Genomic DNA, 15,494 nt, shown 5'->3' with positions numbered 1-15,494 from the left:
TGGCAGCTCTGCATTCGGCGCGTGGTCAGTACACCGCCAATGCAAAATAATGCCCATGCCGTAAATGTACGACTAGCCGTTGCCTGGCGACTGATGCACGTCACATCAACTCAGATAAATGACAAAATATACTCTCTCATATAAAGGGATATTTCGGGGGATCTCAGATATGCGATATCATTCACAAAAAACTCGACTCTACGGAAATCTCTCCCTTCCATACTATTGCTTCTCTATCCTAACTTAGGCATCAGATTGTCTCCGCCGAAAACTCTTCGGTAAGTAGACTTTTTGCAGGCCATCCCCAGAGAAAACCAGCTATCCCCACCTCAGCCAGTCGGTTCAACTTGGTTTTCATTGACCTCAGGATCATCCAAGTTGCAATCTGACCTCGGTCCGGATTTAGCGACAACAGAATCTAAGAAAACCTGAAAGCCGCTCGAGTGATTTTGGGTGAGGTTTTTGAGGATTTGTGTTCTTCCTGTCACTTAGAATATGATAATACTCAGTCTATAATCACGGTAACTTCATATTATTCTCATGATTATTATCTAGAAAGTAGAGAGGTTCCTTGTAATTCTTTGTTTGTTGGCTGGTTTTCTAAAGAGTATACGAAAGAAGCTAGGAACATAAAATTCAAACCAGCAATCTGTCACAATTCTCAGGCACGCGTTATGGGCACCACTCCTACGTACACTAGACACCCAAAACCAATATGAAAATAAAATCTCATATTATAATGGCTAGAGATATAAATTATCGAGTCCACTGCGACTTTGCTCAAAGAAGAGAGGTACTAATTTTTCTCGTGGCCACAAAATTAATAGAACATAGATTCTTTGTAGTGCACGGATTACACTGTATGTCATGCTCGATGGCCATCATCAAAAAAATGGATGGCTATTATCATATAAGACAGCTTTACATGCCATATATAATGTATCGTTGTTGATAGCTGCCTATTTTCTGATAGCAGCGTGGTACAACATTCTACGGTGGAAATCACGTACTGCAGAGAATCATGGGGCAAATTAGTACAATTACTTTATCAAACAGCAGCAAAACGATCAACCACATCCCATGGTATTCAACAAGGACTCAAATTTCTTAATTCCCATGCTACCGTTGAAAACCATGGTTTGTATTGTGTCTTGCAAGAAGCTTATGTGAATCAACAAGCCTAATAAAGCCTAAATTGACTTGTTTGAGCTTGACTCCTTTTCATGGGTGTGATCAGATCCATTCACGTCCATTCTAAATGCCCATTGTAGCTTTTGCAGTTTTGCTGGTGTGGTGATGATTTTTGTATGGTAATTATAGCAAAGCCAGGCTCACATCCATTCTCCGTGTGGAGTGGATTGGGATAGCACAGGGTTAGGCGGCAGTACAAAGCTGCATACAGGGATAGCACAGCGTTAGGCGGCAGTACAAAGCTGTACTTTATACTGTGTTATGCATCTGCTGCAGTACATAGGAATAGTATGAATGAAGTGTTCATCAATGGATGGAAGAATTCTGGACCGTAAGGAAATCTCTCTCTCTCTCTCTCTCTCTCTCTCTCTCCCTCCCCACACGCACGCACACAGAGGCGCACATACAAAAAAACACACATCTATATTGTCTGCTATGCACACAAGGATCAGGCGGCGGTGCTCAAATAGATCTAGAGGCGGCCGAGAAAAAACCCTTGGATGGCGCTCGGCCGGGGTGGCATGCCGGCCACCGAAGAAGGAGCAAAGAGGAGAGGTTCGACGGTGGGTAAATGGCAGAGGAAAAGGGGCTTTTATAGTGGATTTCCCAAGGGGAGGTCGGCTCGCTCGCTGCCACGATTCTCGCGACGGTTGATTAGAATTGGCGGCCGTTCAAGTGGTCGCGGGGCTGCCACGGAACTGCCGTGGCACCCCCATTCCCATCTTGCCCAAAGAAGGCGGAGCAGGGGATCGCGATCCCGCTGCTATCCAAATTGGACTGAAGTCGGCAGGCCCTGCTAACTTCAGTCCAATATGGCCCAGTGCCTGGTCTTACATTCTTTCATCCTTAAGAAAATTTCGTCCTCAAAATTTGAAAATGTAGGCCTTCCAAATTTATAGATGCTCAACCCATTGAGTAACATAAATCCTATATTTCATTTCTCGATAAAAATCAATGTGATAGATAACTTTGGATCAATTGTTAAAAGTTTCATATAAACTAGCAGGATTAGCACTAGATAAGTGACTAACTAAAATCGAAGATTGAAATTATCATCTTGATGCAAGTTCACTTCAGATCGAATTGGGATCAATTCAAAACAGGATCAATTAGAATTAGTTGTGTTTAGATAGAACTTGAAATTTAACGGATTCAATACACATATTATGGTAGAGAGTTGATCCCACAAAAGATAATGATCAACCTTAAAATCAAATCATTATTTGGTTAGGAATATGATTCACAAAGTGAACATGCAATGATGGTCATCAGACAACAACGGTCTATCTCAAAAATGATTGACATGAAATTACAAGAGAAAGTTTGAGAAGGCAAAGTATTAATACCATGATTCCATATGTCACAAGGCTTAAAATTTAACTTAAATTTATAAATCATAAAGAGGGAGCAAATGTTGCATGATTTATTTAGATACTTAACAAATTAGACTATTTTTGATCAATAATTAACTAACCCTGGTCATGATATACTTAAATTTTTTTTCTTAGCATACCAATAATAGAAGAATCTATCAGAGAGAGAACAAAGTTTTATCATGATTAACTTGATCTTCCCTTATTAACAAAAACCTTATTTATTGAACTGTCTAATCTTTCATCATGACTTGTTATCAAAACACAGTCAATATTTTTTGACCAGTTTAAAATGACTCAGTCCACCATACTTTCGCGGCGCAACTCTGATCAATATTCTCCAAATTTTTTTAATGATCCTAGATCATCATCATTTTTTTCTAATAATATCTAAGCAAAAATTTTATCCTCTTTCTGAGCATAATAGATCAAGATTAACCCTCGAGATAATTGCCATATTTGTAACATTGTATGATCAAGCAATCATATTCTAGATCCAATGTAAACTAAGCCAACTCTAGATTCCCTTGACAACAAACAATTTGATATTGACTTCTCTTTTAAGAATATCAATTCTATGCTCCGATGAATTAAAAGATTCCGGATTAACTTACTCATGAGCATATTCTACCATCTCGAATCTTTTATTTTATATTAAACTTATTTGGGCCTCTCATGAAATCCCACTAGCATTTCTTCTATGGTGATACAAAATCCATAATGTACTCATGGCCTTGATTTATCAATATTTAACTCACAAAAATCTAATAATCTGGTTCAAAGATTTACAAGAAATTCCATCAAGATATATGCTCTATGGTTTTATTGGAGATGGTAAAGTATTCATCTTGGTGTAATGATTAATAATTTTAATTATTGTCTTTCGATTCAAAGAATAGATCCCTTAGGGGATTTGTCTAGCCTACAAATCCCTTAAGGCTTTACATGTTTGGAATCACCACAGCCCATGATGGCTGTGGGCAGCTTCCCAAGCTTGTCCACACCCTCTTCAAACACAACCCCCATGCCCATGAAGAAATGCGACTCAATGTGACAGTGGAAAGCCCACACTCCAGGGTTATCGGCCCGAAACCTCAGAGCTGTCCACCCATAGGGTTGCACTGCCACTGTGTTCTTCATAATTGGGTCCACCAAATTGTACCTCTTTGGATCAGTCTCCGGATCAAACTTCCCCATTCCATAGCCCAACACCCAGAAGTCATGCCCATGCAGATGCCATGGGTGTGTCTCACTATTGTTCTTGTTCTTCGTGTTTGCATTCTGTAAGATCACATCCACCGTTGAATTGAATACCAACCGGTGGATCGAAGTGCTTGCCTTTGCATTTAGATTCTTCTGAACGTCATAAATGTCATAATTGTTGTAGTCATAAGTCTCTGGCGCTGGTTTTTGATCAAAGGCATGGAGCATCCTCTCCCTGAGGGCGATGAGGTATGGTGTCTGGGGTAAATTCAACGATACATTATTCACAGACCACTTGACATAGCCATCAATCAAATTTTGGGTGTTCAGTAATATGATCATGCGGTCGGAAGTCTTCGGAGGAGGCTGGATGTAATCAGGATGCGATCGGATGGCGACACTTTGATTGAATCTGTACATAGTATCATTCCAAAGGGGACCGGTCGGCGGGACGGTCGGAGGGAGCCTTCTAGGATGGTTTGGGTAGTAATTGAGGATGGCAGTGCCGGTGGGAGTGCCTGGTTCCCGGCTAACCACATTGATAGCAACCCAGTAGTTGTGGGAGGAGTCTTGGTCAGCCTTCAAAAGCATAGAGTAGGTCTCACCTGAGTAAATGTTTAGGTTCTTCACCACGAAAGGCTTCACGTAGTGACCATCTGCTTCGACAACTGTCAAATTGTGTCCCTGGCATAATCATAACGACAATATTAGCATTGGTTAAGGGTTGAGTCTACTATAAGTGCTGACATTGATATTATGCTTGAATCTTTTCGACCTAGCCATAGAGCTTCAACCTAACAGACTTTAACACTGTTTATTCTTTCTTATCAGATGTTGACAAAGTAGGAAAAAGTTAGCTTATAGCGATTCTATTTTTATGTTCAAATAATATAATTTGGATTAAAGATTTTTTTTTTAAAGAAAAGTGTTGGTGATATTACCTCAACTTCAAAATTTAGAGCCGAAAGAGAGGTGATGCTTGCAATCCGAAGGCGGTATGTTTTGCCCGGGATGACTGTTAACACATAAGGCGAGCACTCGGGATTGGTTGCATTGCATACCCCGCTTCCTGCGTTGGAGCAGTTGAATTTCCCCCTTCCATTGATCAAAAGTGACTGCAAGATTAAGAAGACCCCACTTAGTACAACCTTCAGAGGGCTCTAAGAAAGTACTGTTCCAATTTCTGTTGGACGAAAAAATCTTGGCGAGGGAAAAAAATCCGTCAGGAAAGACGAGTTAAAGATAGAAATCTTAGTACAGGAGGAAGGCTGAAAGGTCATGGTCTGAAAATTCTACTGGGAGTATGAATAATCAATTGCATCCACTTAGAAGTATCATTTTTTCTGAATTGTAGAAACGTTTTTCCAACACGTTGGAACGCAAAAGTTTCTTATAAAATTAAGATTTCTTTGCACCATACCTTAGGCTCTCCAACCCAAGTGAAGTTTTTGGAGTTCAGGCCAACAGCCTGTTCATAGGTGTTCTGGTGCCACCAGTCATTAAGGATGATGCCCCGGTCATAGTCGTAGATGAACGGTTCGACCACACCGGCTGGGGGCAGAACTCGAATAAGACCGTAGAGTCCCGCAGACCTTTGCATCTCATAGTGTGCATGGTACAAGTAAGTTCCCGGCTGAGATTTCAGCAAAAGACGGATGAGTTAATCCAATGGCCTCTTAACATCTATACAGAAGTATATTTCCATTGAATTTAGTTTCAACTCCCAAAACTTACTCGATCAACAACAAATCTGTAAGTAAAAGTATCCCCTGGCTCAACCGGACACTGTGTCACCCCCTCTGTGCCATCAAACCATGGAGTGCCAATCTACAAAACAAAGCAATGATTATTATAGCAATAGAAATGTTGGTAATTTCCATTCCTATCTCCAGAGGGCTAGGAGTAGGAGGAAGATCAAAAAATAATAATAACTAATAACTTCTATGGTGTTTCTGTTTCGAAATGAAATAAAAAGTTAAGAAGTCCAGGTCTTATTTTCCAAGTATTTGATGCAGATAATTTGACTACGTGGTGCTTCCACTGTTAGTTAGGAAATCTAATAAAACACAGAGAGAGAGAGCAAAGATAGGTATGAGAGTAGTGTTGAGAAAAGATTTGGCCCCACCCACAGGGCGATATCACCAATCCTGCTCCCTGTGAGCTAGAAGCAAGAAGAGGAACACAAGGGGAACAAAGGACCAACATATTTATGTGGTCTCTCGCATGAAAACTTATTTATGTTGTCTATGATTAAAATGGAAATAAAGGTAAGAAGTTAGTAGAGGTCAGATATCATAAGTCTGCAAACTTGCTTCTAGGTTTGTATCAGTACCTGCCTAATCCCATGCCAGTGAATGGCTAAGTTCTCAGTGAACAACGCATTCTTGACATCGATGACCACAGTGTCTCCCTGCCCGGCAATGATGGTTGGGCCGGGTGTTCTCCCATTGATGGTGATTGCCAACTTCTGGAAGCAATCTGGGGACTTGAACTGGTATGCCACCTCCCATTTTTGATAGTGGATTTTAGCTCGAACAGAGCCAGTGGTCGCAGAGATGATGATGAGAAACAACAGCGTTAGCTTAGCTGCCAACCCAACGCCGCCGGGCCACAAGTCCATCTTCGACCAAGAGTCTTCCCTCCGGCTCCAAGTAGCGCTCCTGTCACCCCAAAAGTTTTGCGGATCTATCGAGGGGATCTGAAACTACTAAGTAGCAATCTAAGAAGGCATTTGGCTTTTTATAACCTCGGTCAATGGCATTTTGCTAATGAAATGGATTGGACCATGCCCCAGTCTCTCTCTCAAAAAAAAAAAAAAAAAATCTTGGTCAAAAGAAAGAACAGGTCGTAGTTGGTGGCTACAGCGAAATTTCTAATGAATGCTCATCAAAATTTCAATTAAGAAGTTTCTTATGGAAAACATGGTTTACTAGGGGGCACCGGGTGCGCCAAAAAGGCTATACATTTGTTTTTTAAATAAGGCTCTTTGTTTTTTTTCTGGGTAAAACGGAAAACCAGGCTGCAAAAATGAAAGTCCCATACAATCAATTTGAGAAAATATTATAATTGAAATCTCTACTTGCCAGCTAATGCGCAGAATAATTAGCCTTTCTAAACATATGATTAGCAGTGGAGAAATTCAAAGATGCAGAAAGATGGAGGATATAAAAAAGAACAGAACTTGATGGTGCAGGAATTGTTTAAGAGTAAAAATTGTTGCTCTAAACCCTTTCTACGAGGCTCTTAAATCAGTCATAAAAATAGAAATAGCTGAAATCGCCTAGTACCACCAAAGATAAAGTGGCCATAATGATCTCGAATGAGAAATCCAATAGCACCTTGATTACTTCTGAGGGAGCTATCAAAGCTGATCTTCAAAGTTCTAAAGGATAGGGGACCTAATGAACCTATAAAAGAAAGGAAGAGGAGCTACTAGAGTTGTTGATGACCCAGCACAGATATCAACCAAACCGAGATGTCATCTCTTGTGAGGACCCGTACGGACGTATGTTTAATCCTATATCGATTATGCTGGAAAGATCTAGGATAGTTATACAGGACAAAGAAATCCAAAAAATACCTCCCAATTTGCCATTTTGGGTGAGGTCCTAGATTTTTATGAATGGTATCGAGCAGACTCGACTCATAGCCCATGTGGACTAGCAGACACTGCAGCACATGTTCATTAAGACTAACCACGGGCCGATCGTGGTGCTTGTGATTAGATTTGAAGGGATTTGGACCCTTAGCCTGACGAGAATGTCGGTGCTTAAACAGGGAGAGTATGTGAAGACCCATACGGACATGTGTTTAGTCCCACATCGATTATTCGTCGGAGAGAACATTAGGTATTTATACAAGACTAAGAAATCAAAAAATATCTTTCGGCTAGCCATTTTGAGTGAGGTCCTGAGTTGTTACATTCTTTGGACATTTGGGTTTAGTTCAACTGACAACATCCCTGATTTCAATCCTTGATTCATAAACTCCTAGTTTCATGAGATCTAGCTTGCCTGGGAGTTAGATGAGATGGGTATATGTAGCAGATGGATTCAAAGCTCATGGATTGGAAAAAAAACAAAAATTAATGATAACAATTGCTAGGCCTAAACAATTGCTAGGCCTGAATATAAGTTAATTATATTAGTTGATTATTATCAAAGATATTGTTGTAAATTGAGAGCCTAAACAATTGCTAGGCCTGAATATTATGATAAAGAAATTGTAACAACACAAGATCTCATCCAAAAAAGCTAGTCAGATGGTCTTATTTGGGTTTCTAGGCCTAATATAATTATCTAAAATCTATCCAGTGCATAACCGATATGAGACTAAATATATGTTCATACGAGTCCTCGATCACATACTCTTTCCATTTAAGTCCTAACATACTCGCCAAGCTAAGGGTCCAAATCTATTCAAATCTAATCATAGGCATTATGATTGACCCATAGTTATTTTTAAGGATCCGTGTCACAATGTCCCATAATCCATATGGGCTATGGACCAGATCCGCTTTAATATCATTTATAATAACACAGAATTACTTGGATTATTTAGCTCTACCCAAGATTTACCTAGTGCATAGTTGACGTAAGACTAAATATGCACCTGCATGGTTCCTCACGAAAATAGATTTGCAGTGACCTATCAATGGAAGCATAAGAATTTAAACTAATATCACTAGAATTGTATCCCATCTAGAAGCTAAAATGAAAGGTCACATTTTGAAAAATAATTGGACAAATGTACATCAAATTTGGCCTGTTTCCGTCACGGTGGTGGAGACACGAGGATGGAGAAGTTTCTCAGCAAGTGAATAAAGTATTTTTTTCCCTTTATGCGTGTTTGCGTGTATCTGTTCTTGGTGCCGGCCACTGATTATTTTTTGCGGTCTTACCCGTTCCCACTGCAATAATGTCAAGCATGCGAACTAACAAAGAAAGAAAGCCTATACCCTTCGTGCCACACAACACGGTTTGGTAATAACAAAACATTAGTCCGATTACTTAGCTCCAGAAAGCAAGAAATCGATCTTTTCTTCCGTGGTAGCGTATCTTTTAGAAAAGCAGGCCTTGCTTTTTTTTATTTATCCATTTGAAAATAAGAAATATTTAAGGCAACTCAATTCTGAAAGCAGCCAAACACAAACCCTCCCACTCGCCGTAACCGAGGGAATGATGGTTCCTTGCATGTCAGCGACTTGCGTGACCTTGAAGTGTTGTCGCCAAAGGCTGCTTTCCTCGAGGAACATTGCTCATCACCAGATTTCAACCTTTGATGATTTTACAGTTCAACATAAGAGGCAAATCGGGTTGCAGATTGGCTCGTAGACAATCTGCTGCAAATGATTTCCAAGATGATTCTTCCAAATGGATGCTGCTGGCGTTTTTTTTTTTTGGCTGAAGCGGATGTATTATACATGTCGGGTATAAATATATCCAAAAAAATCAAAAGATAATAAGTTCCAGAGTGCACCGGATAATTCCTTCTTTCCTAGCCATAGGGTCTCCCCGAAATGGTTAGTCACATATGAGACTACTTAATCTGTTGCCCCATTGGCCTCACGATACACGTGCTTTGTCTGCAAGGCCATCCCGCCACTGATCATGCCTGGATGGTTTTTTGCAGCGGGTGGCACACGCCCACCCCCCATACTCCTGAATCCAACCAATAACTATAGCCGAATCGCCCTCAAGTATAACAGCACGGACTCGCATCTCGCGCCATGGCTAATGCTTTCACTCCTCCTATTCTTTCTTCTATAGTAATTTTTCCTTTTGCTTGGTCTTCCATTGTACCCCATCCACCCTTAAAAAAAAAATAATGTTCTTAGTTGACAAAACAGATAATTATTAGGCATACATGTTTTATACGTCAATTTGATTAGCCTAGAAAATATTACGTGTGCAACATCAATTTTAAACATTGCTCTTAAAATAATTATACATAATTATTAATTTTTTAATTTAGAAAATACTGCATCTACGTGATGAATTATCTCATTTAGAAAATACCTCCCCGGGGCAAAAAAAAAAAAAAAAAATGCTGCAGTAATATAAAAATCTTATACAAAAATTAATTTTAAAAATTAAATCTCAAAATGAAAAACTAGGGGCCATTATGACGGGACTATAGCGTTAGTTAAATCTTGATGCATACCTATTTTTTGAAAAATAAATTATTACCTAAACAAGGTGGTGTCAGAGAGTCAAGAGGCGCTGGTCGTGCGCTTCGTTTCTTTGAAGCTGCCCATGGGTGACTTGGACGCAAAAGAAGTTCTGTCGTCATGCACGCGGTGAATGCGTGACGTGGATCTTTTGGATTAATTATTTCATTGTAGTACTCCAGGAAAGAAAGAAAAGAAAAGAAAAGGGAAAAAACACTACATACCCATTCAGTTAGCGGTCAGTGCAAGCAAAGAATATCCACATATGCCATTCAAAGGGCCCTTTTCTTTGACCTCATGGTATATATGCATGACCACAGTTATATCTGAGCTAATCACCTATGAGATTGATTCCTAATTTATGCTTCTTTTTATGGTCAATTAGTCCTAGTTTGTTCCAAGATTGAAAGTTGATGTTGTATGATCGGTTTAATCTCATATTTATTTCACGGGAGTTAATCTACAAACTTTCTATTATTCTTCAATCCGATTCTTTCTTCTTTTTTTTTTTGCTGAGACGGATGATTCATACAATTGTTGATATCAGATCTGCAATCTCCAAAAAATTATTAAGTTGATAAATTGATATAAATAATCTATACAGATTTGTCTCAAAACTGTCTGTTTTACATGGTTAACTATTTTCTGCATACATTTGCTGCATATATGCACATTTTTAGTGTGTTAATCTAAAAACCGGTCTCACTTGCTGTTACTCCTGCACACATTTGCTACTACCTTGCACAGAATGTATTTCATCTGGACACAGTGATCTGTAATCTCTGAAAATTAAAACAAGAGAGAAGTCAGCATGGCATGCATCTTAGACATCTTAACTTCTCAAAAATACTAAAATTAAAATTGTGTCCTTTAAAATCAGGAATGGAAAGCCCGTTAGGTTTTGGGAGGACACATTTCCTCTTTGTTCCTGCTTTGAGGAGCTCTATTCGACGATCTTTAAACTGAACTCGCCGGTCTCTTCCCAATGGATTTAAAGAAATCTTGCTTGGAACATTCAACTAAGAGGACCTCTAACTTGGAACAAGATGTGCCATGTTATGAAGACCCACACGGGCATGTGTTTAGTCCTACATCAGTTATTTATTAGATAGATTTTGGGTACTTATGTAGGATCAAGAAATCCAAATAATATATTTCGGCTAGCCATTTTGGGTGAGGTCCTATTGCTTAATGTCCTATCAACAATTAGTCCATGTCATATTACAGACGTGCCGGTAATGGAAGCTTGCTCCTAATGATCTTTTCTCTGTTGACTCTTTCTGAAACTTACTGAACCTTGATGGCGTGCCGGCAATGGAAGCTTGCTCCTAATGATCTTTTCTCCATTGACTCTTTCTGAAACTTGCTGAACCTTGATGGCCTCAAATGCCCCTTTCGCAAAAATTATTTAGAAAGCAGCAGCTCCAGAGAAGGGGAGAGTCTTTTTGTAGCTAACGGTGAGGAATTAATTATATGTTTTGTGTGGTTCAAGGGTTGAGTCAGTCAACCACCTATTTTTTTTTTATGTTCATTTGCTAAGAGTTTGTGGACCATCATCAGGCTGCAGCTGCATCTTAGAGGGCGGACAACGAGTTTCCACAACCTCTGGATTGAATGGGGAAGGAAGAACATTCTCAAATTGGATAAGAAAGTTGGGGACCAGCTGATTACCGCCATTTGTTGGCAAACTTGTTTCTGACTTGGAAAGGCTCCGTTTGCTCAGGGATTCTGAAAATTCTGCTCCCCTGTCGCAGCCGGAGCCTCCTATGCTCTCCCATACGGTAGATTCACATCAGCACCTTTGGAGCAGACTACTATCCTTGGTTCATCCCAATTTTTCTTGACTTCGACTCCAAAAATTTTCTGAGATTCCGGTCCTCGGAATTGTGTTTTCTTTTACAGTGCTGTTAACCCTGTAAGTTGCTCTCTGTATTAACTCCTACAAACATGATCCTTTCTCAATAAATCGGGGGAAGCTCTCTGCTGCCTCCATTTTCCATTAAAAAAAAAAGATAATACGCATAAGAGAAATCCAACGAATATGTTTCTCTAGAACTCTCTCTCTCTCTCTCTCTTAACGACTTCCCAGATTTTTTAGTGGAGGTCGTGGATCAGCAGGGGAAGAGGGACATGACACTTGGCGCAACGTAATGATTAGAAGCGAGGCCAGGATATCGCATTGGTCTAGATGGTGACTACATGATTGTTGAATTGTGCGAATTAATACAAAGGAGTCGGTTGTTGATTTTAATGGGAATCTTTATGAGTAGCCCGGCCGACAGCATCTCTATCCGCCGAGAGCGGTCATCGCAGATAGATTTTATCCATTCAACCTCATTCTTTGACCTGTTACTATGCAAGACCATAAATGCCATTGAGATGCTTGCACAAGAGCAGTCTAGATGGCTATCACTGTCGATCCCGGAACATCAAGATGGACCGCTTTCGAAAATATGCGAGACAACAAATTAATTAGGGTAAGAGCTTAGCGGACTGGCTCCGACCAAGCCCTTAGGTAACCAAGCCCTTCGATACTTGAGTTATAGAGGATTTATAGTAGGAATGGAGGAGGAAAAGGACAACAGAGATACATAGTCTGCCCTAGTTAAAATGATTTTTCATTAATTTATTATCTTTTCATGAGGGCCTTTAGACCTATTTGTAGCTAGAGCCCTGAATCTTCTAGAATCGGATCCCAACAAATTCGAGATCAGGTCGTAACAAAATGTTGATGTGGCGTAACAGTTTTGGAGATTTGCTATAACAATCTAGCACTTGATTGAATTGCGTGCGCCTTTGAGGCAAAAGGACTGAGCTGCTTATTTAACCGAGAAGGCTCTTCTCGGTTCGGATCAGCTGTCGAGATCACCGAGCTGGGCTGAGAGGTGCTGGCCTCGGAGGTCGACTCCTACTGATCTGCTTAGCCTAGCCTTCTGGTCTGCTTGAAGAAGCCCAACCATAATGCTTCAGAGAATTTCTAAGTACATCGAATCCACCATATAAGTTATGAGCTGGAGAATCTTGGTGCAGCATATCATGCCAGTCATTCGCTACCACAACACCGAAAATTTTTAACATATATCTATGAAAACTTTTGGAACCTGTCCAAAATAAATGGCCTTGGATTAGGTCAATTTATATTTTGCTTGTGTTTGGATCAAGCAACTTGATTATATATAATTTGTAAATGATTCAGGTCCGAGCTAGGGCAATAAGATAGTCACAATTAATAATGCGGGAGGGCACGGTCCAGTGGATGCTTTATTTAGATGAATATCAGGGCTACGTAACATAAAAGAAAATAACGCCTAAAGTTCGGTGGGGGCAGGCTACTCATATTTTTCTTACAAACCTATGGGATCCCATGAGATATGGTACCAATGTTTGACGAGAGTTTCTTTTCAAATTTTCTGAGAATCGATTTCCTTTCGATTAAATTATCAGTAGCCTGAAGTTGCTGTGTAAAAGTATTCTTCTTTCAGAAAAGCTTGCTAAATGACACGTTACATTTATCTTTGAAAAAAAAAGTGTCGACAATCACTAACCTCAGCCATCTGTTAATTGGTAATTGGACCCAACATGCCTTTTTTTGGTTAACAAAAATGAGATGGTTTTGATGTCCTATATTGCATATCATATTTGATTGGTAAGGAATGAACATGCCTTCCAAAGTATTTATTAGCGTCCAAGATTGATTTTAGTGAGGGTATCCACTCCAGCCCAGAACTTCATTCAAATGACTGCCTTGATGGGTTATTTGATAGCAGGAATTCTGCATTCTCTCAAATGATGTATTTCTCTTAGGAGACGGCCACCTTCCTGTTTCCTCAAAATTAACTTTGATGGTTGTGTTCTAAATAAAGGTGATTATGGCGGAGCTAGCTTACTTATCAGAAGTACAAGCAGTATACTAGTAGTAATACGTGGCATCAAACTTTTTGAGACGATGGTATCTATGGCTGAGTTGCATGCTACATGGGAAGGATTGATGTATGGGATGAAGCATCTAAAGATGACCCACATTATAGTTGAAGGGGACTCATCCATCAACTACCGAAACTAGTATAAGGTAACATATGTCTATAGAGAAGCAAGCTAACAATGCTGCTCATTGGACAATAGTTTATATAGAAAATCATACGGAAACTACTTTATAGATTGCATCAAATATTTCTTCTGATTTTTTGCATATTTTATTTTTTAATTCATATGGATGTATTTTCACTAGATTGACATAATAAACCTAGCCTTAACAAAAAAAAAAAAAAAAAGATGGCCATTGTTTCATTTGTCGATTGCACGGCTAAAACCCAAAAAAAATAAAAAATACATACCACATTCAAATATGTGCACCAATATAAAAGTATTTTAGTTAAACAGTATTTGGGATAATCTAGTAAAATAATGATGATTATTTTTATCATTATCTTATTTTCAAATAATTTAACCTAGAAATAGTTCAACATTACAAAACTACTACAATTCACTACGCCAAAAAAGTAAATTTCCGACTCTTATTTGCCGACGCTTATTCCAAGTGTCGGCAAAAATTTTTCCCCCGACGCTTAAAAGCGTCGTTAAAGTTAATATGTAATTGACGACGCTTTTAACGACGCTTTTTAGCGTGGTTAAATAACGACACTTTTAAGCGTCGTTAAAAGCGTCGTCGGAAGCCAAAAAACCATCTCATTTTAGTCCCACATCGGCGGATCTGAAAAAGAAAGAACTGTTTATATAGCCAAACCCAACCACTCTGTATGGATGGAATGAAGGTACCGATTGGGGAGGTTGTTTATATTTCTCTTTGTGTTCCATCAGCACCATGGAATGGAGGAGAAGATGCAGACCGCCAATGGTAATTTTCTTGGCAAATGGTAATTAGCGACGCTTTAAAGCGTCGCTAAATAGTAATTAGCGACGCTTTTGAAAGCATCGCTAAATAGTAATTAGCGACGCTTTTGAAAGCGTCGGAAAATGTTTTTTCCACTGTAGCATAGGCGACGCTTTACCGACACTTTGTAAAGCATCGGGATAGTTTCTACCGACGCTTAAAAGCGTCGCTAATAGCCAAAAAAAGCGTCGCTAAAGTCCAAATTTCTTGTAGTATTGTTGCAGCGGTCAGCAACGATCTGAGATAGTGGGTTTCATAACTGCCAATAATTAAAGGAAAAACTGGGGGCTATCATGAAGGGACTATGTCGTTAGTCAAATCTTGGTGCAAACCCTGTTTTCTATAAAAAAAATAATCATCTAGACTAAGTTAGAGACAATAAGAGCTGGTCTTTGGAGTTCTTTCTTGGAAGCTGTGCCCAGCGATGACTTGAACGCAACGGATGTTCCGACGTCATGCGGGTGGTGAATGCATGACGTGGATCTTTTGAATTAATCACCAAGGGAGAGTTGATCTTTTTTCTTTTTTTTTTTGTTGACTCGAAGACTGAAGGTGGCTTTCATCGTAGTAGTCCAGCACTAGAAATCAGGCCCTACGTACGTACTCCTTGCTTAGCGATAAGTGCAAATTAACAAACAAACGATATCCAAAAATTCCATTCAAAGGG

General features: G+C 39.5%; 1 protein-coding gene across 1 annotated transcript; it reads right to left on the bottom strand.

Moving 5' to 3' along the window:
• Nucleotides 1-3,424: 3,424 nt before the first annotated feature.
• LOC103707883 (L-ascorbate oxidase-like) lies at nt 3,425-6,462 on the bottom strand. Its single transcript, XM_008792580.4, has 5 exons — nt 6,100-6,462; nt 5,502-5,594; nt 5,188-5,400; nt 4,709-4,882; nt 3,425-4,451 (listed from the first exon to the last, which is right to left on the bottom strand). The coding sequence occupies exons 1-5, from the start codon at nt 6,385-6,387 to the stop codon at nt 3,498-3,500; spliced, it is 1,722 nt and encodes a 573-aa protein (XP_008790802.2). The 5' UTR covers nt 6,388-6,462; the 3' UTR covers nt 3,425-3,497.
• Nucleotides 6,463-15,494: the final 9,032 nt, after the last annotated feature.

This window comes from Phoenix dactylifera, chromosome 15, assembly GCF_009389715.1.
Source record: "Phoenix dactylifera cultivar Barhee BC4 chromosome 15, palm_55x_up_171113_PBpolish2nd_filt_p, whole genome shotgun sequence".
NCBI classification, from domain to species: Eukaryota; Viridiplantae; Streptophyta; class Magnoliopsida; order Arecales; family Arecaceae; genus Phoenix; species Phoenix dactylifera.
Note: the sequence above shows the minus strand (reverse complement) of the source record. Positions and strands in the feature narration are given on the sequence as shown.

Excerpts from the sequence above, each read along its gene's own strand:
- LOC103707883 (XM_008792580.4), bottom strand. The coding sequence starts at position 6,387 with ATGGACTTGTGGCCCGGCGGCGTTGGGTTGGCAGCTAAGCTAACGCTG. Across the intron at positions 5,401-5,501 it reads ACAGATTTGTTGTTGATCGA|CCGGGAACTTACTTGTACCA; the intron begins GTAAGTTTTGGG and ends CTGAAATCTCAG. Across the intron at positions 4,452-4,708 it reads CTCTAAATTTTGAAGTTGAG|GGACACAATTTGACAGTTGT; the intron begins GTAATATCACCA and ends TGATTATGCCAG.